This window comes from Euleptes europaea, chromosome 17 (assembly GCF_029931775.1).
Source record: "Euleptes europaea isolate rEulEur1 chromosome 17, rEulEur1.hap1, whole genome shotgun sequence".
Classification (NCBI taxonomy): domain Eukaryota; kingdom Metazoa; phylum Chordata; class Lepidosauria; order Squamata; family Sphaerodactylidae; genus Euleptes; species Euleptes europaea.
In genome coordinates, this window is record NC_079328.1 from 23,150,199 (window position 1) to 23,175,355 (window position 25,157).

The 25,157-nt window shown below is 46.6% G+C and overlaps 1 protein-coding gene across 1 annotated transcript; it reads left to right on the forward strand.

Moving 5' to 3' along the window:
* Positions 1-6,676: 6,676 nt before the first annotated feature.
* Positions 6,677-24,938, forward strand: LCAT (lecithin-cholesterol acyltransferase). The gene is made up of 6 exons (XM_056862326.1): positions 6,677-6,863; positions 15,534-15,690; positions 17,721-17,836; positions 22,040-22,135; positions 23,122-23,346; positions 24,334-24,938. Exons 1-6 carry the CDS (start codon positions 6,722-6,724, stop codon positions 24,936-24,938), a joined length of 1,341 nt encoding a protein of 446 aa, XP_056718304.1. The 5' UTR covers positions 6,677-6,721.
* The last annotated feature ends 219 nt before the right edge of the window (positions 24,939-25,157 follow it).

Consider the following 25,157-nt stretch of genomic DNA (forward strand, 5'->3'; position numbering starts at 1 on the left):
AGGCCTCCCCAGATCCTGATAGTGATAGCTGAACGCCCCCCGCCCCTGGCTGTCGAGGAAAGACCAAAGGGCCCCCCTGGTCTGCCGGGCAGCCACTGCCGATGCACCAGTAACTGCCTCGAGGACAGCCTGGTCGGGTAGGATCTGTATTGCAGAGTCCTGGGAGCGGGCCACAGCACAGCCCGGGTCTGGTAGCTGCTCCTTTTCAGTTCCCCCAGGATTCCTCCTTGCCTTTTGTCCCATGGGAAAACCCTGTGGGACAAACATATTTGGCCCCTTTCACATGTAAAGCATGTAAATTTAATGTTAATATCAGCAAAACTTGTCCAGGTGAGGGAAGCCAAACCCTGCCTCCTCCCCCCCCCCCCCGACCTCACCACTCCCCATTGCCCAGGCACTTGCCTTCCAGCCCAATTCACTTCTGGGATTTGGGCCAGGCTGGAGGACAATGGGGGCTTGGACAGTGGACTGCAGCAAGAGAGGGGGAAGGTGCAGATCCCCTCATCCCCAAGCCCCCTTCTGCTCTACATGTGAACTAACGTGACTGCTCTCGTCAGGCTTAAAGGCTCCAAGTTTCAAGCTGACCCCGCATTGGCTCGGCCCTGATGGCTAGAAGGCACCAGGGGTCAGCAGCTCGCCTCTTGGCTTTCCCTTTATCTAGGACGAGGGATTTTGCTGATACTGTAGGTTTGAGGGCACCACGTTGCTTTCATTTTATGTTTTTTTAATTAGGAGCCCGCTGCATTATGCCATTAAGGCTGTGGAGACCAAGCTGTCCGTTCTGCCCCTGTTGTTTTTACCCTCTCCCCCAGGGACTAGCTGCTTGGTTTGATTTTTCCCTCCCTGGTGCTATGCAAGGCAAGATGCCCTGGAAGCCAGGAGTGGGCCCCGCAGCAAGCTCTCAGCTGGCCGTTTCCAGCCAGTGCCCCCTCTGTGTCGAAAGCCAAGGGTCAGTGCTCAAGTCCCCCTCAAGCAGCATGCGCTCCCTCTCCAAAGCATCCCGGCTCGGCCAACCCCGAAGAGGTGAGGTTTTTTTAGTAGCAATTAAAATATTTTTTAAACAAATAGTCTATTTTAATGTAATATAGAGATGGCTCTGTATCCTTCCTCAAGCCCAGAGTTTTCCCTGGGCAGCGATGCACTTTTTAGGAGTGAATTAGCCATGCTCTTGCCCATCTTTGGCCAACAAAGCTTCCCTTCCCTTCCTTCTTTCCCCAGCTGCCCACCAGCTCCCCTACCTGTAAGGTGTACGAGGACACGCCCTTCTTAAGGACTTTGCTTGTTGGGATGAGATGGACAAAGAGAGGACTTCGCACACCCAATGTATGTGCAGGACTGGGTGTGTGAGGCCTGCGCACCCTTATCTGACCCCATGTTTCTCTCCCCTTTCCCTGCTTGGCACCATACCAAGCGGTTCCACGTCTATGTTTATCCATGCCCTGTGCCCAAATCTCCTGCCCCCGCCCCACTCCCTGTCTGAAACTCTTCCAGGAAAATAAGCTGTCTGTGTATTTATCCTTCTTTCTTGCTGGCAAGAAATGAACTGGGAAAATAGATTGCTGAGCTCACTCTGGGTTCTGTACAAAGTGCACTGATTGGATCTAAGGCGAAGCAAGTTGAGTCCAATAAAATAACCCTTGTGGATTTTAAAGCCGCACACGTTTTCTTTCTCAAGTGGGGATCACAGGTGAAACTGGTGCGAATCCTACCTGAGGCACCTGACCACCCACCCCCGCTGACACATGGAATCTTTTAGTCTCTGGGCAGGACTGAAGCCAGTGTTTGTTTGCAGGTGTGTATATATAGAAAAAAAACTTGGGTTGGACCCAGCCAGCATTTCAGCTCAGGTTCACCCAATTCCAGTCTTTGGTACAATTCCTGTCCCGTCTGGCTTTTGTTTATGAGCCTCCCATGATCCTCAGCAGTGGTGGCCAAAAGTACCCCCTCCCTGCTTCTTTGCCAGCAGAAAAGCTAGTATGATCTAACCCCATATCTGGAAGGAAGCATGTTCATTGAAAAAGAATGCAGGCACGCTCATGGTGCTTCACATTTTATGTTGCCATTATGTCGCCTGCAGATGCCCTGCTGTTTCCCACTACTGCCTACATAAAGTGTCAGCGCTGGGTACATTGGAATGCCAAGCAGCAAGACAAATCCCCGGGGTTGGATCCTATCAGCTTTTCCTCCCCCTCTCACCTAGTTGCCTTTCTCACTGCACCCTCTGCCCCATATGGCTTCTCTTCATGTGGATTCCGCAATCCCGAGTGTTGCTTTTTTTTTTTGCTAATACAAAATGGGCAATTCTTCCTCTACACCAGCGTGGTGTAGTGGATAAGAGCAGTGGTTTGGGGCAGTGGACTCATCTGGAGAACTGGGTTTGATTCCCCACTCCTCCACATGAGCGCTGAAGGCTAATCTGGTGAACTGGGTTGGTTTCCCCACTCCTCCACATGAAGCCAGCTGGGTGACCTTGGGCTAGTCACAGCTCTCTCCGAACTCTCAACCTCACCTACCTCATAGGCTGTCGTGGGGAGGGGGAAGAAGATTGTAAGCTGGTTTGATTCGCCCTTAAGTGGCAGAGAAAGTCGGCATATAAAAAAACCCTCTTATTTTGACAGCGGTAGAATGGGTAGGATCTAACCCAGAATGCTTTTTGAGCAGGGGTGGAGGGAGAGGTTGAAAGTGCCCCCCCTCATGTCTGGTACTTTCTGATCAGCTCGTCTCCCAGCCGCCTGCTTGAACAGACATGAACACATGAAGCTGCCTTATACTGAATCAGACCCTTGGTCCATCACAGTATTGTCTACTCATACTGGCAGCGGCTCTCCAGGGTCTCAGGCAGGGGTCTTTCACATCACCTACTTGCCTGGTCCCTTTAACTGGAGATGCTGGGGATTGAACCTGGGACCTTCTGCATGCCAAGCAGAGGCTCTACCACTGAGCCACAGCCCCTCCCCCACTTGCCAAAGTCAGTCTGTGCTGCTGTGCTTTCTGCTGGTTGGTGCCCCTTGGCCTGGAGCTATAACACCTGCTGAAAAGCTGAGTTTCTGTTTGATGTCCCCCCCCACAGTTCCCGCTTAACTACTTCCAGCCCATGTGTGGAGGGTCGAAACAGATTAACAGAGTTATATGTGGGTGGGCCCCAGTCTGGATGGGGGTCATGTAAATAGGGAGAAGGGAGCTGTAACGCTTTTGCCCAGGCATGGTTTTGATTTGTGAAGTCATGTCTGGGGGTGGGGGGAGGTAGAAGGGTTCAATTCTACCCTCCCCATGTTGCTCCAGTCCAAATCAGAGCTGTGGTTACTATAATGTCATTTGCGTTTTAAAATGAAATGGGAGATCCTGGATGAGCACTGCATTTAATCTTACTCTGCTCCAACACCTATTTTTACTTCAAGGGTTCAAGTCCTGGAGTATTCCTTGACTTAAAGTGCAGTCCTAAACAGTAGCACGCTTCTTTGTACAACAGTGACATTACAAGGGTAAAACTGTTTAGGATTGCACTGAATAGGATTGCACTGAAAACCCACAACCAGTTATTGGCACATCCTCTATATCTGGTCCTGTTGGGAATTACTACATACAGAAACCCATAAAAGCCCAGTTTTTGTGGTTATGTTGCCACTAATACTATGGCCTGTTAGCTAAAGAAATGGAGATCAACAACAGCATCTCCAAAAGGTTTGTCAGTGATTAATGTTTGCAGTAAGAACATCAGCAGATGTTAGTTGGATCAGATAAGGCACCATGTCATCCAGCATCCAGTTTCCAACAGTGGCCAACCGGAAGTTTCCAGGAAGCCCACAAACTGGACCCTAGACTAGAAAAAACATTTGTAGAAGCTGCTTGTGGCGTATACATTCATGCCGATAAATATATTTTGTGGGGTTTTATACTGTTTCAAAAATTTCTTAAGCAGAGGTGAAGGCATACAAAAGAAGTGTCTGCACACCTTGGGAAGGGATTCTTTCTCAAACCACCTTCCTATCTCTTAAAAGCCCATCCATTTCTGCCCCAGGTCACCTGTAACATAGCCTTGGTTGTGCCAGGGCTGTCCTGACTGCAGAAACCAAAGCAGCTTCCAGAGTGTCAATGAAACAGCAATGCATGCCCTCCAAAAGGTATGCACTCAAGATCTCTTGCGGTACTTGGGCCTGGGTCTTGGCTCTCTCACAGAGTTGGGAAGTTGAACCAGTGTGGCGTAGAGGAAATAATGTCAAACTAGGATCTGGGAGACCCAGGTGCAAATCCCCACTGCCATGGAAGCTGGATGGATGACCTTGGCCCAGTCACATACCTTCAGCCTAACCCTACCTTGAAGGGTATTTGTGAAAATAAAATAGAGGAGAGGAGGACAATGTAAGTCGTTTTGGGTCCTCAGTGGGGAGAAAGCCCTTTGTTATAATTACTCAGTGAGAGGGCCAGGGCCCCTGGCTTCCCTTCCCTGCCTTGCTGCTCTAAGGCCCCAATTTATTCCTATGCCTCCTCCTACCTTGGGTATAACTTGCTCACCACTGGGGGATAAGCCACTTGCCAACTGACTACCCCCCCATCTCCTGGTGCTTATCTTAAAATAGCATGCTCGAATGGTGGAGGTCTAGGTGGTACAGAGAACAGCTGCCAGAATTAAAAAGCATTTATTAAAAATAAAATGCCCACACACATACTCTTAGCACAGCAATGGATTAAGAGATCCACAAGAAAAGTATGATGATGAAGAAGAGTTGGTTTTTATATGCCAACTTTCTCTCCCACTTAAGGAAGAATCCAACCGGCTTACAATCACCTTCCCCTCCCCACAACAGACACCCTGTGAGGTAGGTGGGGCTGAGAGAGCTCCAATAGAGCTGTGACTAGCCCAAGGTCACACAGCTGGCTTCATGTGCAGGAGTGGGGAAATCAACCCAGTTCACCAGATTAGCCTGCACTGCTCCTGTGGAGGAGTGGGGAATCAAACTCGGTTCTCCAGATCAGAGTTCACCACTCCAAACCACCACTCTTAACCACTACACCATGCAATTCCTTTGTCCCTCGCTCTGCACTTGTCCTAACTGATGTTATTCTAAGGCAGGCTCCTTAACTTGGAAGTGATGGTGGTTCTAAAAGGTTCCTGTTACCTTGGAGTTTTTGTTCAAGCTGCAGTCACCCACATGGCAATGGCCATCTTCAGCAGGAGCCCAGGAGAGAGCTCCATCTGCCTGGATGGAATTGGCAAAAAAGAGACCCACCCCTCTGTGCCGAGGAGTTTTATTATCTCTTTGGTCACCCCCTGAGTGTAAAAAAGCTTGTCCTGAAGTCTCCAGGAAGATACTTCTAGCACCTTAAGTCTTCCAATTATTTGTTCCCTGCGAGGTGTCAGTTTTTTAGCTGAAGGTGTGAACTTACCACTTCATTGTCTAGCCTGCCCTGCCATTAGCATTTCTAAAACCTGTTTGGTGAGGCTAGAGAGCCGTGGATTTCCCATGCTCCTGCCTGTTCTCTGCCAAGAGTCAGAAAAACTTGTTGAAACTGGGTAAAGGTTTTGTACAGTCCAAACCTCCAAAGTAAAACAGATTTTTTCCACAGAGGCCATAAGAGAAGGAGGTAGTGGTGTGCATGTATGGGTTAGGGGATGTGTGTGAGGCAGAGGGAAAGCAAACCTGCAGGAAACTTATTTAAAATGCCTGATTCTAAATACTGTTTCTGGCATCAGAATCCCCATCATGTGCAACAGCAAAATCACAGAAAACAAGACTTAAACTCTAGTACCCTTTTTTTTAGGCAAGCGTTGCCAAAAATACATTGTGTGCATGTTTTTTTAATGATGCGTTCCAAGTTCTTCTCCCCGGGACCTTATTGGTTGTTTTGTTACAGCTGAGAGGTATACACTTAAATGGTTACAACTACTACCCTGTGATACTTAATGGCCATACCAGAAGATGCTTCCCAAAATGCACAGTGCTTCGAAGGGTGTACATTCAACTCAGTTCATGAGAGGAAGGGCATCTTGGCCATCTTCTGGGCATGGAGTAGGGGTCACTGGGGGTGGGAAGGTAGTTGTGAATTTCCTGCATTGTGCAGGGGGTTGGGCTAGTTGACCCTGGTGGTCCCTTCCAACTCTATGATTCTATGTACTCTCTGCATTTCTGCCAGCACAAATCAAACCTCTGAGTCCCCCCCACCGTGATGCGTCATTTCTAGTGTATTTTGCCATTTGCTGAAACATGAGGTATCCAAGTCCTAAACCTGATGCAAACAGACCTTTGGTTAGCGACAGGCCTTTTGGCTTGAAAACACACAGTGAGGAATGTGAAACTTTCGGAAAGAATCTCCCTCGAGGTGGTAGATACACAGTCGAACTTCAGGGAACAGAAATGGCTTCAAGCTACGTTCGTATGAACTGGACCTTGGATGCATCTGGTTTCAATTATAGTAGGAACAAGTTCTTGCAGGCTCCCTGGGGAGGGGGAGGCTTTTCACATTCCAACATCTACTTTTTTTGGATGCTCTTTTCTGCCAACGAAGCACACGTACTCCCCTGACGGTGTTGTGTAGGGGCTGGAGCCGAGAGGCACAGACAGCCCTTCTGGGCTGACCTAAGCCTAGCATCTGCTAATGATTCCCCACCTTGTCTCCGCCTCTCTGTAGTGTGCTGCTTTTAAAAGATTGACCCTCTCAGTAGCGAGCTGGGTTGAATAGACTGTCCCGGAGTAGGCTGGGCTGGCTGGAGAGCAGAGCTCGGATGGGGAGCTTCCTTGGACCCGTGGTGCTCTTTCTGTTCCTCTTCCAGCCTGCGAGCCCATTCTGGCTCTTAGATGTGCTCTTCCCACCCAGTTCCACCCCAGAAGCTGCTCTCGCCAACAACACCCCCCCGGTGGTGCTTGGTAAGTTGGGTAAAGAAAGCCTGGTGTGGGATACGTAGAAAGGCCGGTGGCAGTCGTGGGGTGGGGGCAGATCATTGCAGGCAAGGCTTGAGACTTGCTACCTGGTCCAGCGGGTGGGGGGGGGAGCTTGAGATGATTGACTTAGCTAGGATTGCCAACCTCTAGATGGGACTCAGAGGTCTCCTGTAATAACAATGGATCTCCAGACTACAGAGATCAGTTCCCCTGGAGGAAATAGCTGCTTTGGGTTTTTTTTTTCTTTTGGCATTATACCGCACTGAGGTCCCTTCCCTCTCCAAACCCTGCCTCCCTAGTTTCCACCCCCAGTTCTCCAGGGTTTTCCCAATATACAGTTGGCAACCCTAGGTTTAGCCTAGCTGGCCTGGATTGGGCAGGCGGCTGCCAAGATGAAATAGCACAGGGCTCCTCTCAAGGAATCTGGTGTGAAAATGGAACATGCTAGTCTCAAGGAGTCTTATGTTTTTACTGCTGCTCCCCACAAGGGTAGTTCAGGACCAGACATGTCCCTCTGAGCTACCTGCAGGGGATAGGTTGCTTGACCAGTATCCTGTTCTTGTGGCATGTCCAGCATATGGTGGGAATACAATATGGATTAGCTGGTCTGTTAACCCTTCCAGACTCGTGAAGCATGCCAGTCTTTGACACTGTCCTTGGTGTGAGAGATATTATAAGTTGCTAGGCATGCAAATAGTTTTGAGAGGAGAGTAGGGATTGGTGTAATGATGGCCATAATGTTACAGAGTCATTGATAGTTCCCTAAACTACAGCCTAACGATATATTTTCCCTGGGTCAGTTCAACAGACATGATCTGGGAATCTGCCACCAAAGTGCACATGGGCTCCCCACCTATGCTGTTTTCCAAACCTGAAATAGCCTGGGGGGTGCTATGTGCCCCATCAGAGAAACCAATGTGTACCTCAGCAGTAGATATGGAGCCCCCCAATATGGCACACAGTGGGTACTAGGAACCATTTCAGCTCCAGGAAACTGCGTAGTGTTACCGCACCCCCACAAACACAGTTGGTTTTTATATGCCTACTTTCTCTACCACTTAAGGCAGAATCAAACCGGAGTACAATCACCTTCCCTTCCCCTCCCCACAACAGACACCCTGCGAGGTTGGTGGGGCTGAGTGTGACTAGCCCAAGGTCACCCAGCTGGCTTCATGTGTAGGAGTGGAGAAACCAACCCGGTTCACCAGATTAACGTCCGCCGCTCATGTGGAGGAGTGGGGAATCAAACCCGGTTCTCCAGATCACAGCCCACCACTCCAAACCACCCCTCTTAACCATTTGGTACAATGGAGGGGGGAACTTATTCTAAGCAAATACTAGCCATACTAAACCACAGCACAAACACATTCCTTATCCCAATTAATATAGCAACAACTTACAAATATTCAGCAAATCGGGAGCAGGAGTTAATCTCTGAGCGAAAGGTGTGGAAGATTGGGCATAGTGGTTTGGATAATAGGGGGGATAGATTAGGGGAGAGCAAAGATTACCTGTCCTATTCTGTGAATAAATGAGGTGGAAGGAAGAGGGATCCCAGTGTGTGTTGGGAGTCTGTTGCAGTTCAGCCGGTATCCAGGATCAGAGTCTCTCTTTCCTGGCTCTAAAGTCAGGTTAGTTATTCAGTTTTTGTCCCATAGAATAAAATGGGTTCTTTATAGGAAACAAAAGATTACGACAGAGGATAAAGGAATATTTGAGAGTAATCAGGAGGAAATGCCAGAACTGACTAAATGGCACCAGGAAGGGCAGTTTTTGATTGAATTATAATTCAGGATTACAAAAACTGGAGATATTAATGTGAGTCATGTATTGAGCAGGAGCTTTGAGGACAATGGGAAGCTTTGAATCAGGGGTTCCAGAGGGTCACAGGACACTTAACATCTGACTTGTGATAATGGTCAGTGATTGCATATAATGCAAAAGACAATATAGGAACTAGTATTTTTGTCTTCTTGCTGTCCGCATGCCTTGATTTCTCCTAACAAGGCTTCTTTGGAAGTGGTTGCTGTGGTTGTTATCCCAGAATGCTCTGCTGTGTTCACCGCGGCACGGTTCCCTGTGAGACACAAAACATGGCAGTGCTCCTCATGTTCTGCGTATGCCTCATGGGATGCTCAGGGAGGACGTGATGCCATAGAGTCCACCTTCCAAGGCTACTGTTTTCTCTGGGGAACAGGTCTCTGTCAGCTGGAGATCAGTTGTAATTCTAGGAGAACTCCAGACCTCACCGGGAGCTTGGTAACCTTACACAGTCCCAATTTGAATTGAACCTGCACATATCTGGGAGGCATAAATCCCCCAAACCCAGGGACATAACTGGGGGAAATGTGTAACCTGAGGAAAGTAGCAATGTCTGCTTAGGTGAGTCCTAGAAGTCGGAGGCTCTTCCCCGGAGGAAAGGTTGCAAGCTCTTCAAAGGGACTTTATCACTTCTCCTCTCCTCCCCCTGAGCGATCTATTTCTTCATCCCTCTCTATTAAAGCAGTTTAGCAGGAGGAGGGGACAGACACATGAGCATTGAGGATGTTGTTATGGACTGAAGACGGCGTTGATCACACTTTAGGGTTGCCAACCTCCAGGTACTAGCTGGAGATCTCCTGCTATTACAACTGATCTCCAGCTGACAGAGATCAGTTCACCTGGAGAAAGTAGCTACTTTGGCAATTGGACTCTATGGCATTGAAATCCCTCCCCTCCCCAAGCCCCGCCCTCCTCAGGCTCTGCCCCAAAAACCTCCTGCCAGTGGCAAAGAGGGACCTGGCAACCCTATCACACTTCCTTCTTGTGCCCTAGTCCTCCAGCTTCAAACAGCCTGCCTTTAGGACCAAATTGTGCTCCCCTTCTCAACATACAAGTCAGAGACCCTAAATTACCAGGGGTAGCTCAAATGAACATGCCGAGACACCCACTTTAGGAACAGCAAATAGTCCTGGAGGGGAGTAGTGGTGGCTGCCTTCTCCCTTGCTCCACCAACAACCCTCTGCATGCTCCAATAGGACCATTGCGTTTTGATGTCACAATCTGTGTACCCTGTGCTGTCACTGGAGTAAACTTTGCCAGTTCTTGCAGCTGCCAGGAGAGGCAAGGTTACCTGCCTGTTTTTCAGCTTCCTAAATCTTTTTAAAATTATTTTAAATCCAATTTAAGTACCAATCAACGGGAAAGTCTCAAACTGGCATGCCCAAGGAAGCAATTCTTCTCCCTTTGGGAGATGGCCCACCTGATGCTAGATAGAGCAATAGCCCAGAACAAATCAAAGACAGCTGAGCAGCAGGGAATTCTAGAATGGCAAGTTTCTTTAAGGTCTGAATATATAATCTGGGGTAGGAAGGCTGAAGGATCGCGGGGGAGCACCAAAACAGTGCTAAGAAGGGTCCATTTTTGCTGGCATATTTATATATTTACTTCATTTATACCCCACCTTTCTGCCCAATGGGATCCAAAGCTGTTTACATCGTTCTCCATGTTATCCTCATAACAATCATGAGGTAGGTTAGGTTGAGAGTATGTGATGGGTTGACAATGAGGAAATTGAAATTGTTCAAGACTTTCTATTCCTTGGCAACCAAAAGGGAGACTGCAGCCAAGAAATCAGAAGGAGATCGAGACTGGGAAGGGCAGCCATGGAGGAGCTAGGAAAGATTCTTAAGTGTAAGGATGTGTCACTGGCAACCAAGATCGAGTTACCGGTAATTCATGTCATCGTATTCCCTATTACTTTGTATGGGTGCGAAGGCTGGACAATGAAGAAAGCTGACAGGAAGAAAGTAGATTCCTCTGAAATGTGGCCTTGGAGGAGTGTGTTACGGCTACCATGGACTGCCAAAAAAACAAATCAGAGGGTTATAGATCAAATCAAGCCTGAACTGGCCCTAGAAGCTAAAATGACTAAACTGAGGTTAACATACTTTGGTCACATTATGAGAAGAGTCGAGCCACTAGAAAAGACAATCGTGGTAGGAAAAGTTGAGGGCAGCAGGAAAAGAGGAAGACCCAACAAGAGATGGATTGACTCTATAAAGGAAGCCACGGCCCTCAATTTTGCAAGACCTGAGCAAAGCTGTTAAAGATGAGACATTTTGGAAGACATTGACTCATAGCAACTTGACGGCACTTAACACCCCACATGCGATGGATCCAAGCTCACTTAGCAGGCTTCCCTGGCAGAGTGGGGATTTGAACCTCTGTCTCCCAGATCCTAGTCTGATGTTCTAACCACCACACCACATGGATGCCATCCTTGCCATTGGACTTACAGGTGAAGATGTGTTTCCACAATTTTCCTTTTGGTTAAAGGCAGAGGAGCTCTGTTCCAGAATGAATCTGTCAACCTTTGCTTCACTGCCTTTAACCTACTTCAAGAGAGTCTCTCTTGTGTCCTCGGATTTCCTCCTCTTTTTTTCTGATTCCCTATTGACCCCTCTATGAGATTATTTCCTTGCACAATTTCTTTCCAACACACGTCTGGGAGGCATAAATCCCCCAAACCCAGGGACGTAGCTGGGGAAAATGTATAACCTAGCTGGACTTTGCTTTGTTTGCCCAGGAAACCTAAAGTGGATCTGTTGATCTCTGCCCAGAGAGGCCCCCTCTCATAGTTTCTGTTTTTCACATTTTTGTCCCGCTCTTCTTCCATTGAGTTTGAAGTGGCTCACCTGTTTGTAAGACGAAAAAGAGCTTCCTGTCTCCCTCCTTCCTGGGAGGCATGACTGCCATGCTAACAAATCTATTTTTGCACTTTCCACTCATTCACGGTCTCCTTTTTAACCTTACAACTACCTTGAGGTAGATTTGGTTGCAAAAGAGTGAATGGCCTGAACAATGGCAGAGTAGGGATTTGAACCTGGCTCTCTCAGATACTAGGCTGACATTCCAACCACTACACCACACCGGCTTCCTCTTATTACCATATGCATATATTATGGTGGGTTGGAAGGCCAGCAGGGAAGAATACTGAATGATTTGGGGGTGGTGCCTGAGGAGGGTGGGGTTTAAAGAGGGAACTCAGCCATAAGGTGATGCCATAGAGCAGGGATTCCCACATGGTGCACCCGCCAACACCTTTTCTGGCACCCACCAAGTGATTTTAGGAAGGGGCCAGGTAGGGCTATTGCCCAGCAAGGCTGCTGATTGACTATTGGAGATCTGATAGGCTGTGCAGCTTTTCTAAAACGTTGCTTTGGCGGCAGCTGCCACCACCACACCGCAAGGATCTACACAGTATTACTGAAGTTAAGCTGTGGCAGTCATTTTGCAGCTGGCTCCACCGCCTGCGACAGCCATTTTGTTAGGGTTGCCACCTCCAGGTGGTGGACGGAGATCTCCTGCTATTACAACTGACCTCCAGGCGACAGAGATCAGTTCCTAAGGTTGCCAGGTCCCCCCTCTCCTCTGGCGGAGGAGTGGTAAATCGTCCTGTCGCGCTGCGACGCTTCTGGAAGTAAATTGGAAGTGACGGGATTGCATTGCTTGTGGCTGTGCAAGCGAGATCCTTGCTGTGAGTCGGCCGATGGATTGGCGGGCAATTGCCCACCATTCCAAGCCGACTGGCAACCCTATCTGGAGGTCCAATAAGAGGGCACAGAGGCCCAGGCCTTCCCCTGATGTTGCCTCCTGGCACTGGCACTTAGAATCATAGAATCATAGAGTTGGAAGGGACCACCAGGGTCTTCTAGTCCAACCCCCTGTACAATGCAGGAAATTCACAACTATCTCCCCCGCACACACCCAGTGACCCCCTACTCCGGAAGATGGCCAAGATGCCCTCCCTCTCATCATCTGCTTAAGGTCATAGAATCAGCATTGCTGACAGATGGCCATCTAGCCTCTGCTTAAAAACCTCCAGGGAAGGAGAGCTTACCACCTCCCAAGGAAGCCACAACTCAAGCTGTAAGGAGGAGTTCTAGCCCTCAAATTTCACCTTTGGTAGTCATGGCACCTTCATAGCAAACAAAAGGAGATAAAATTCCTAAAAATAAACCAAACACAGATGAAATGCTTGAAAATATTTATCAAATGGTTGCTAAAAACCAAGAGTTACTGAACCAAAATGTGGTTACTTTAGCACAACATTCAGAAATACTATCACAGCATACAGAGCTTTTAAAACAACATAACGAATTATTGCAACAACACACCAAAACAATAGACTCATTAGAAGAAAGCCAAAAATCTTATAAAGAAAAACAAGAAAAAATGAATGTAAATTACTGAAAGCAACACAAGAGAGCAAAGATATAAAAAAAGACTGGAGCAGGTTGAAACCAAACTGGAAGCCACTGAAAGAATGGACTCTGAGCTGCAAGATCAAATGGCAATGATGTAGTTAAAATTAAAAGAGTCAACTTTGAGACTGCCTTAAAGAGGGGGCAGAGAGAAAAGATCTATGTAGCTACCTAATTAAACCAATCTCAGAATTCTTACAAGAAGAAGAAACCACAATTCAGGGAATGATGGTGACGTCATACAGAGTTAATTCCTTCTATGCGCGAAAGCATGATGTACCAAGAGATATCGTTCAACTATTGACTAAAGCATACAGAGATATGATATTACAACAACATTACAGTGAACCACTCATTTTAGAAGGAGAGAAGATGAGGCTTATGCAGGAAATACCAGTAAGAATTCTAAAAAAAAGAAAGGACTTCAGATTTTTAACTGATAGGTTAAATTTTAACCAAATCCAGTTCAGATGGGAAATACCTCAAAGAATTTCCTTCAGATACAAGAGTAAAAAACATAGAATTTTCAACACTCTCAAAGCGGAAGAATTTCTACGAAGATATGACAAAGATCTTCAAAGAAGGAGGTCACAAGACTTTAACCATAAACAAGACCTAAATGAGGGCCAGATGGAGAAAGGAGCAAATGGAGGAGTAATAGAGGAATACAGATTCTCTAAAGATACATATCTAAAGATACAGATCTTTAGAAAATGCAAACTTTTTTTCCCTCTTCTGTTTGCCTCTTTGGCTTTTTCGCCTTTTCATATTAAGGAAAACTGGAGGGAGAAGGGTTAAGGGGGACTGCACTGATTGAATAAAGAATAGATGTCAATTAAGATGTTATCATGGAATGTTAATGGATGCAACTCTCCTAAGAAGAGAAGATTTTCCAATATTTAAAAAAATCAAAAATTGAAATTTTGTGTTTGCAAGAGACACATATGCTAGAAAAAGATAGTAAGTTGTTACAGTATGAAAGATTGGGATATTTATTCACTGCATGTAATAGTAAAAAAACAAACGGGATGGCCTTCTATGTTGCAAAATATTTGGAACCAAATTTAATATATAAAGATGAGCAAGGAAGAATATTGATCATTACCATAAAAACACAGGGTAAAATTTTTTTATTAGTAGGAGTATATGCTCCAAATTAAAAAAAAATTCTTTATGGAATTAGAACGGATAATGGCAGAATATGGTTCTGATAAAATGATAAGGATGGGGGATTTCAATGGGGTGATAAACCCAAAAATAGATAGGAATACTAAAAAAAGAGGGACAAAAAGGAAGGGAAACTTCCGAGTATATTTTGTAACTTGGTATACCACTGGGATATGTTTGATACTTGGAGAGCTAAAAATTTAGAACAGAATATACCTTTTTCTCCGCAAGAAACGTCTCTTAATCAAGAATAGATACGATTTGGACCTCCAAAGAAGTAATAAGTAATTTATAAGTTGCAGCTATATTACCCAAAGTTCTAACAGATCATTGTCCTATTAAAATAAAGTTAAAAATCGGACCTGCGAGAAGGAGAACTTGGAAGATAAATGAAAATTTACTAAAGAGGCAAGACAGTAGAGGGATTATACAGACAGCAATAAAAGATTATTTAAGTAATAATATGAACAAGGAAACCTCTGACATTATGGTATGGGAGGCAGGGAAGGCATTAGAGGGGTTCTGATTCAACAAAATACTATATGGTGTAGAAAAAAAGAAAAAGCTAAGAAATTAATATTAGAGGAGATAAGACAGAAGGAAACCCAATTAAATAGAAGTAAAAACAAAAATGAAAACAGCATTTGGCAGAAGGAGTTACAAACTTTACAACAACAGTATGCTATATTATTAAACACAGAAACAGAAAATGCAATATTATTTAACAGACAGAGATATGTGGTTCATATGTGAGAGCAGAAATCTCTGATAGATGAAACTCTGTCAGCCATAAAAGCAAATGGCAGGATCAAGGTTGCCAACATTTTAGAACCACCCCCACCTCCCGCTGCTTGTGTGCTTTTCATAGCCTGACCTGCAGAAATACAATCCGAAAAATCCTATTTAATGCCCCATCCCGTTGATTGTATGGGCTTACTCTGTGTAATCCCCCTTGAGTCCCTGTGAGAAAGGCGGACTATAACTAATGTAAAAACAGTAAATAAATAAAAAAATAAATGTAGCTGGTGAAGCTTCTCCAAGCACAACTCTATGCCGCTACTGTTAAAAGCGCAGGAGCTGAGGAGGGAAGTCAAAAGATGGCAACCCTACCCCTCAGTCTCCAGCTTCTCCAGCAATGGCCGCTTCGTACACAGCTACATAACCATGGTTTCCTTAGGACATAGAAACCAATCTATTAAACTATGCTTTAGACATCCCTCTATCTCCTTCTCCTGTCCTGCAGTGCCCGGTTGCCTTGGGAACCAATTAGAGGCCAAGCTAGACAAGCCTGATGTGGTCAACTGGATGTGCTATCGCAAAACTGAAGACTACTTCACCATCTGGCTGAACCTCAACATGTTTCTGCCCCTGGGGGTGGACTGTTGGATTGACAACACCAGGTAGGGGCGCTTATGCTGAGACACGCTCAACCTCCAGTTTTGGTATTTCCTAAGTTAAATTATGAACAGCTGGTAATGTGGAATAGCATGTAGTAACTGGATGTTATGTAACAGTGACTTGAGCTTTGTGCAACAATAGAAACCTATAAGAGGATATGTTAACGTGTGGATTCTTTGATGTGTAATGATAAGAGACCGGTTAAGGGATTGGTTGTACTACATATATTGATTTAACCATAGTGCTACTTTTTTTTTGCTATCTTCCTACGAACTGCACAACAACAATTATATTGATAATAACAACTGCTACAAGCCAATAGAATTACATAGTACAGTCACAATCACTCCGAGGTTGAAGTCTTCAAGTGTAGAAAAATTTCAATATGCAGAAAAAATAAACTGGAAGACGATCGTTTCCCAGCTTATTTTTTCTGCATATTGAAATTTTTCTACACTTGAAGACTTCAACCTCAAAGTGATTGTGACTGTACTATGTAATTCTATTGGCTTGTAGCAGTTGTTATTATCAATATAATTGTTGTTAAGTGCAGTCTGTAGCCTTTTTCTGTACTTTCTTTCTAACCTTGGGTATAGGTACAGAGGTGTTGTATTGGGTTGATCTTCCTATATTTAGCATAAAGTCTTTCTTTTTTGATAACCTCCAGATGGTGGCAGGTGTGGTTGCCAGCCTCCATATACTAGCTGGAGATCTCCTGCTATTACAGCTGATCTCCAGCCAATAGAGATCAGTTCACCTGGAGAAAATGGCCGCTTTGGCAATGGGACTCTATGGCATTGAAGTCCCTCCCCAAATCCCTCCCTCCTCAGGCTCTGCCCCCAAAGCCTTCTGCTGGTGGTGAAGAGGGACCTGGCAACCCTACTGAGGGGAGAACATCCACATAAATACTCTTTGCACAGCCACTAAGGGGAGAACAACAGAAATTGCATTTCCTTCCCCGACTGGTGTTACCAGTCTCAGGGGAGGGAGGAGAGAGATGCAGTTCTTCCAGAACTATAACTGATCTCCCACCCACAGAGATCAGTTCACCTGGATTTAGGATTGTTAACTTTGTCTTGGGAAATTCTTGGAGATTTGGTGGTAGCACCTGGAGAGAGAGCTCAGCAGGGAAGTAATGCCTTAGAGCAGGGGTCCCCAATGTTTTTGAGCCTGTGAGCACATTTGGAATTCTGCCACAGGAGGTAGAACCAGCCATACAATGATTGCCATAGCTTAACTTCAGTAACACTGTGTAGATCCTTGTGCTGTGGTGGCCTCTGCTGCCAAAGTAACATTAAAAAAATCTGCACAGCAAACCAAATTTCTAATAATCTATCAGACGTTTTGCTGGGCAAAAGCCCTACCTCCCCCTCACTTCCTAAAAAGCATTTGGCGGGCACCTGAAAAGGTATTGGCAGGCGCCATGGCATCCATGGGCACCACGTTGGAGGCCCTTGCCCTCAGCCTACCTTCCAAAGCTGCCATTTCCTCCAGGGAAACTGGTCTCTGTAGTCTGGAGATCAGTTGTTACTCCAGGAGATCATCAAGCCCCAACCTGAGGTTGGTAACCATTCCTGGAGAAAATGGCAGCTTTGCCACACAACCTCTGTGGCATCATGTCCCCGCCGAGCTCCCTGGGCATTGGCTCCAAATATCCAGGCATTTCCCAGGCCAGTGTTGGGAACCCTACTTTTGACCCCCTGAAAGATTCTGTGGAATGGCAGCCAGTCCAGCCCGTTCTCTGCTGGCGGTCAGTCTTCACATTTGTAGATGGCCTTAAACTTACCTTCTGGCTGTCATCTGACTGGCAGAGAAGAGCTGGTCTTGGTGCCAAGATGGAGGGAGAGAAAGGTCAACAACATGGATCTTGAGGGCAGCATGCGCATAAACAGGAGGTGAGCATCGTAGCAATTATGACTGTGATTTTTTTTTAAAGTAAGACCTAAAGTTTTAAGTGGTTGGGAGAGGAAAAATCTGAAGCAATAGCCGTGTTTTGCTTTGCACCCATGTCTGCTCTCTCCTTTGCCTGCAGAGTGGTATACAACAGGACAACCCAGAGAATGTCCAATGCACCGGGTGTCCATGTCCGAGTCCCTGGGTTTGGCAAAACCTACTCTGTGGAATACCTGGACAAGAGTAAACTGGTTGGTAAGGGGATGTCTGTATGTATGCAGGGTTGGTTCACCACCCTAGCACTCCTCCTTGTGCTGCTGCTACCCATCTCCAAGATGGGACGTCTCCAATACAGGGATGTGTCAGAAATGCTTGCTCCTGTGATGTGCTTCCATTGCTTGGGGAAGCAAATAGAGTTCAGCCTGCTCTCTCTCTCTCTCTCTCTCTCTCTCTCTCTCTCTGTGTGTGTGTGTGTGTGTGTATGGGCGAGAATTTGTGATGGATTTAGCCTAAGGGGAGCAGAGCCAGGCCCTATTACAAAAGAATGGGAACTTCAGGGAATGTTTCCTAAGTGAGGGATAATTTTTTTAGGTCGACTGACAGCTTTGTTGAAGCACTCAAGGAAATTTGAAGGAGGTAACCTCTCCCAGCTGAATGAAAGGGGCTGGTGCGGCTCTGTGTGAAATAAGAGACATCTTGGCCAACAACCTGAGACAAGAAAGCAGAGAATTCTTCTGGGATTTAGTTGAAGCACCAGGTGGTGTGTGTGTGTGGGGAGGGGAGTGGCAGGCTCTCTCTGTGTTGTATGTGGACTAGATATGGGATAGTGGATCTGCTGCCCTGGAAGAATACCTCTTTGCTGCTTCTGTAGTCTATCTTTAAATTTGTAAATGGAGCGAGTTTTTACCCCAGCCTTAATGTTATGTAATATCACTCTGATTTAAAAACAAGGCCTCCAGTTTATTTGACCTTATGCTGGAGGAGCAGTTTGACCCGATTTGGTTGACTGAAACTTGGCTGGATAAGTTTGACTGTGTTACTCTATCACAATTAGTGCTGGCTGGGTACAGAACAGCAACAGCAAACGGGGGGGGGGAGCTATTATCCTCTGAGAGTCTTTCTCCTCCAACAGGTTGCCAGTACAAACAATTGCAGGCATTGACTGTCTTCCCTTTGACTAAGACTGGGCATTCTTCTGGTTTCAAGGAAAATTAGTAACTATGCCACGCCAACCTCGAAATACAAAAAGGATGTGGCTGAGGGACATATACTCATAGATTTAATTTATTGTGTGCAAACATTACGACTACCTATACTGATTAAAATACATCCAGGTATTGTGAATTATTCCGGGCGAATGAGACAAATGTGAAGTTCTGATGAAGATTTTTATGAAACGGGATTAGGAGCTGGCAAACGGTCGTATTTATCTACTAGTACTGAAGAGATGATTTACAGTTGTTTTTCTACCGATACTGAAGAGATGATTTATAGCTTTATTTATTAACTGTTCTACTGGTGTTGCATCATTGAAGAGATATCCATGACACATGGAAGAAGAGGTTCAAGGATTGCAAAAGGACTCTTGATTCTATGCCAGTAGAATTATTGTGGATTGTAACCTGGATGTATTTTAGTTAGTATATATAGGTAGTCATAATGTTTGTACATGATAAATTAAATCGATGAGTATATGTCCCTCAGCCACATACTTTTGTATTTTGACATTCTTCTGGTTCAACATCTGTGTAGCTTGACAGCACGTTTTGGTGATCTCTGGCCTAGTGCAGGAGGCTCCGAGACTAGGGTTGCCAACCCCCAGGTGGTGGCTAAAGATCTCCTGCTATTACAACTGATCTCCAGCCAATAGAGTTCACCTGGAGAAAATGGCTGCTTTGGCAATGGACTCTATGGCATTGAAGTCCCTTCCTTCTCCAAACCCCGCCCTCCTCAGGCTCCACCTCCAAAATCTCCAGGTATTTCCCAACCCAGAGCTGGCAACCCTATCCCAGATGTATCTGTATCCCAGATACACACTGCGGTGGCCTGTCTTGTCAGGATTGGCTCTGGAGTTTTTGGCAACCATGAGCCTGCCCCATTTTTATTTATTTAGTTATATTTTATTTTATTAAATTTATATCCTGCCCCTTCCCTGCCAGAACAAGGCTCAGGGCTGTTTACATCCAACAACAAACACAACAATATTCAAATAATTAATATACAATACAAAATATTTACAAGCTAATAAACTCTGTTTAATATTGTACTGGGCCCAACATTTGGAAAAGATCACATGCTTGATGGGCAGCCCATTCCCAAGGGAGGGGGTAGATCCACAGTGGCTTCTTGGCTGCCAAAAATACAATAAAAGCTGTTTAAAAAATAAAAATGGGAAAATGCCCCCATAGCAAACAGTGAGGCTAAGCCACCAAAAAAGGTGTGCCGGCGTAGGCCAAGGGCTGGCCAGTGCCCGCAGTCCTCAGACGTGCGGGAGGTAGCAGGTGATAAAGGTTATGCTGTCTACCGAGGTCAGAAGTCGGAGGCGTCGTCAAAGCAGGTAGGAGTCAACGGCCAAAGAGATTAATCATGAGCTGTAGCTGGAACACAGAGAAACTGCACGGTTGCTTCCGCAAAGTGAAAGCACGCCTGCACTGCCTTTATCAGTCAGTGCACTTCCAGGCTAGGCTTCATCCTGAAACGACTCAGCACCAGTTCTCTGTCTGCTTAGCCTCTCCAAGCGAGCACTTCTCCTTCTACCTTGCAGAACCACACGCTGCCGAGCCCTGATACGCCTATCGGGTTCAGGCGAGCTTGGAGGGCTGCCATTCTCAGCTTCCACTGCAGGGGTTGGGGGAAGAGTAGCTTCTGTCTGCCCTTGTTCCATCTCCCTGCCTAGCTGTGGTTCCTGCTGAGTTGTTTCAGGCTCCTGTGCTACTGGCTGCAATGGAGGTACTGAGGGCCCAGAGGCAACGTGTTCCTCCACGTCAGCTTCAGAGTCCTCCGAGTCCTCAGCTCCCAAGGCAGGGCCCATGACACCAGGTGGCGTGGCAACGCCACAGCTCAAGGGGGCGTTCCCAGGGAGAAAGGGATTAGGATGCTAACATCAGCTCCGCCCCTTGGAATGCCCTGGAAACGCCCCACACACACCAGCACGGGCTCCCTCTTCCGGGATTTCACTGCCGGCATAGCAGCCCCAGTGGCAAAGTCTCTCACAGTGGCATGGCTTACCAGCGTGAATGCCCCCGATGCTGCGTAAATGCCCCTTATCCTGGGATAAATGGGCACTTACGCTGGCGCGGGGTCACGCTGGCTCCTATGCCGATTCGCATACACACCCTTTCAGGACTGCAGCTTTAATCTTCTGTACTTAGCAGGTTTCCTGAGATCTGCTTGAGGTTTGGAAATCCAACCATACCGTGGTCAGACTGTTATCTGAAGAAAGCTTTTTTAAAGATGGGCCCCCTGCCTCCTCAAGAACAGTGGACAAATTAAATTAGCCCACCCCAGGAGTTTTCTGGATCTTATGAGATCTCTGGAAGTACTGGTTGATGTTGGGAGTGTGATTAGTGACTCTGTGGAAAGTTGTATATTCAGTTGTATATCACCTTGTCTCAATAGTCACAAGCTGCCATTTCTGTGCAAAGACAGTGCATGCACACTGTGGTAAAGTGATGAAGGCAGAATAAGCTAAAACTGAATCCACATAATCTGGAATTAATGTTGATCGGTAAAATAGCTTCATGCAATGGGGGTAGTTCTCCCCATTATTGATAAGGTACAACTTTCATTGAAGGATTCTGTTAAAAGATTCAGAATCCTATTTAGAGTGAGGTCTGCTAGTTTAAAAAACAGGAAAATTCAGTTTACTTGTATTTCTTTTGGAAGGTTCTGCAGGCATCTAGTCATGCTGATCCATATTGTGGTAACCTTGAGGATAGATTACTGTAACACATTCTACATGGGGCTGCCCTTGAAGACTACTTGGAAACGTCCACTGGGGCAACGTGGTAGCCTGTTTGTAATCAAGGGCTGCCTCTACTGGTTCAGTTCCTGTGTGAGGCTTGGGGAAAACCAGAGAGATGTCTGCAAAATGAAGTGTACATCAAAGGTACATCCAGGCAGTGCCATCAAGCCCCAACCTACTCATGCTGGCCCTATGAAGCTCCACCTGATGTGGTTTTCAAGGCAAGAGATGAGCAGAGGTGGTTAGCCATTGCCTTCCTCTGCATAGCAGCCCTAGTCTTCCTTGATGCTCTTCGATCCAAGGACCAACCCTGCTTAGCTTCCAAACTCTGATGAGATTGAGCTAGTCAGGGCTACCCTACAGGAAAATATATAGTATATTATATAGTACAATACATATAAAATGCCTGTAGTATAATATGCAGTGAAATATGTAGTGAAGTAGTAGAACTAATGTTGCCCTTCCATTTGACCTCATTATACCCCTTTCTGCAGGATATATGCACACCCTGGTGCAACACCTGGTCAATAATGGCTACGTACGAGATCATACAGTGAGAGCTGCTCCTTACGATTGGAGGGCTGGACCCAGTAAGTATGACCCAGCTGAGCTTAGAAGGCCTTACTAGAAACTGGGGTGAATAAGTCCAAGTGCCTTGACTAAATGGGGCACCAGATCTTGAAGCCCTTGGCCCAGAAACTAGGCTTTGGGTCAGGATACTCTCTTAGGTTTCCTGGCAGGGCACAGTCCTCAGAGTTAGGGGGAAGTATGATTTGGGGGGGTGGTACAAAGCTTGCTTTGAGTTACAGATACCCCCAGATTCTTAACCTTCTTCATTTCTCCAGGGGCACCTAGTTTTGGAACCATAAGCACTGAAACCAGGCTGTGGCCTGTGGAACAGCATAGCACTTCTTTCAGAGTCAAGTCCTCTGAGTCTGGTTATGCAGGATTTGTGATGGTCCAGGGCTGAGCCTTTAAAGTATTGTCAACATTTGTGATTTGCGTCACAAAGGAAGAACTAGGAACGATGAATAAGGAACTGGGAACCAACTTCAGCTTCATGGGAGAAAATATGGGGAGGGGCCGTGGCTCAGTGGTAGAGCATCTGCTTGGCATGCAGAAGGTCCCAGGTTCAATCCCTGGCACCTCCAGTTAAATGGACTAGGCAAGCAGGTGAGGTGAAAGACCTCTGCCTGAGACCCTGGAGAGCCGCTGCCGGTCTGAGTAGACAATACTGACTTTGATGGACCAAGGGTCTGATTCAGTATAAGGCAGCTTCATTTGTTCAATACCATCTCAAGAGGGTTGTTGGCACTTGAGGGAGACCTCCTCCATGTTCCAAGCTGCCTCAGGGATAGAGCAGGACCGGGCCAGCTGTGGAGAAGGACTGGGTGACTCCTCTCTAACAGTCACTTTCAACAGGTGCTTGCATCCCAGTATCCTCTGCAGATTTACAAGGGACTTTGAAGTGTACTAGTCTTGAAGGGGGGGGGGGGCTCTACAATTATGGCTTCAGCAGCTATCAATTTGGGTAGTGTAGTTGGGAGGGCCCTGGCTGACAATCCCATTTCTGCAGATGATCAAGAGGAATACTTCCACAACCTGCGTGCCCTTGTGGAGGAGATGCACAATGCCTACCAGAAGCGGGTCTTCCTCATGGGCCACAGCCTGGGCAACCTTCTTATCTTATACTTTCTGCTCCAGCAGCCTCAGGACTGGAAAGACCATTTTGTCCAAGGCTTCATCTCGCTTGGGGCTCCCTGGGGGGGAGCTGTGAAGTCCTTGAGGGCCATGGCTTCAGGTGAGGTGCTGACGGGGTGTGGGACAAACTTGATGGCCCTCCATCTCAGTGGCTGAACCCTCACAGTTTCCAGAAGATAAGAGCAACTTTGTATATTTGAAACACCCCCATTTTAAGGGATATTTTTACAGAAAGGTTTTGCTGTGGTTTGAGTGCCAAACTGCAGCTGGTTTTCTCCAAGCTTTCTCCACAATGTCATGTTGGTCTTTCTATGGTTCCTTTATTGTTTCTCTATGCTTTCTCAAACCACCTTTGAGCTGATTTTGAGATAGCGTGGAGGAACAATGAGGAAACCATGCAAAAGACAGCAAATGGTTAATGGCAAACATGAGGAAGCTCAGAGGAAAAAACGCCGTGGTTGGACACCAAACAGTGAGAAAACCTGTGTGAAAGATCCCTGAGCGTGGCTTTCCTCTCACTTTTACCTATCACCAAAAGTTCTTCTCTGCCTTTCCCCAGGTGTATCCCCAGGTCTGTTTGACAGAAATAGTCAGGGAGTTCTGTACTCGGAACGTGATTCCCAAGTGTGTGGGAGCATGATTTGGACCAGAGTTACAGCTGATCTTTCTCTCTGCGCTGTTTTCCTCTTCTATAAGGCAGAGGCCCCAGTGTGATGCCCATGGGTGTCATGGCACCAGCCAGTGGCTTTCCTGGTGCCAGTTTACTTCTTCAGCAAATCATCCCTTCCCTAAAGCAAACAGCTAGTCCTGGTTCTCGTCCGCCTCATTGGAACAGGTGATATTTCAGAAGAGCCCTGGAGGCATGAAGTTGGTGTCTGCAGGGAACACCCATTCAGAAAGAGCTGCCTCCATTGCAGGAGGATCCTTGGTTTGGAACCGCCCAACATTTTCCTGCATGGCAAACATTCTGTAGTGATGCCCACTCCCTGTCCAAAATTCCAAAAGTACCCACATACTCAACAAAGGTTGTGGACCTCTGCTGTAAGGTATTTGTTTCTGCAGTTGACAATGTTTGTCTGAATGGCAGGTAACAACCAAGGCATCCCGATCATGTCCAGCATCAAACTACGTGAAGAACGGCAACTGACCACCAGCAATCCATGGTTGTTCCCAACTAGAATGGCTTGGCCTGACAACCACATCTTCATCTCTAGCCCTTTCTACAACTACACCTTAAGTGACTACCAACGCTTCTTCACCGATGTCAACTTTGAGGATGGCTGGTACATGTGGAACGATACCAAGGACCTTTTGAGAGATCTGCCCCCTCCAGGTGTCGAGGTGTATTGCCTGTACGGCACTGGGCAACCCACTCCGGCGACCTATATCTATGACGATAACTTCCCCTATGAGGACCCTGTGGACATATTGTACAGCGACGGGGATGACTCTGTTAACAAGGGCAGCCTGGAACTGTGTAAGCGGTGGCACGGCCAGCAGAAAGAAAAGGTGCACGTTATGGAGATGCCGGGGGTTGAGCATCTCAACTTGGTCTTTAATAACCTCACCCTGTCCTATGTCAATGAAATCCTGCTTGGAACCTTTGGGAATGTTACGGCTCCAGAGGATGGAGTAGGAGATGGAGAGAATGGCCCTTTGGAAACGCATCCCAAAGCCAGACGAAAGAAGTGAAGAATGTCGATGACATCCCAGGCCCCTCAAGGTGCCCAGTGGGAACTGAGCAAAATGGCGGCCTGTTCCTATCTAAACTGCTTCATCTTCTTTTAGGTTGGGGGTGGGGAAGTGTGCTCTATTATGGTACAGAAGCATGGTCACTCTTTTGCTCGTATCGTATCTACACTGCAACACATGCTACATCTATATGCTCTGTATCTATTCTTTTCCCCTGCC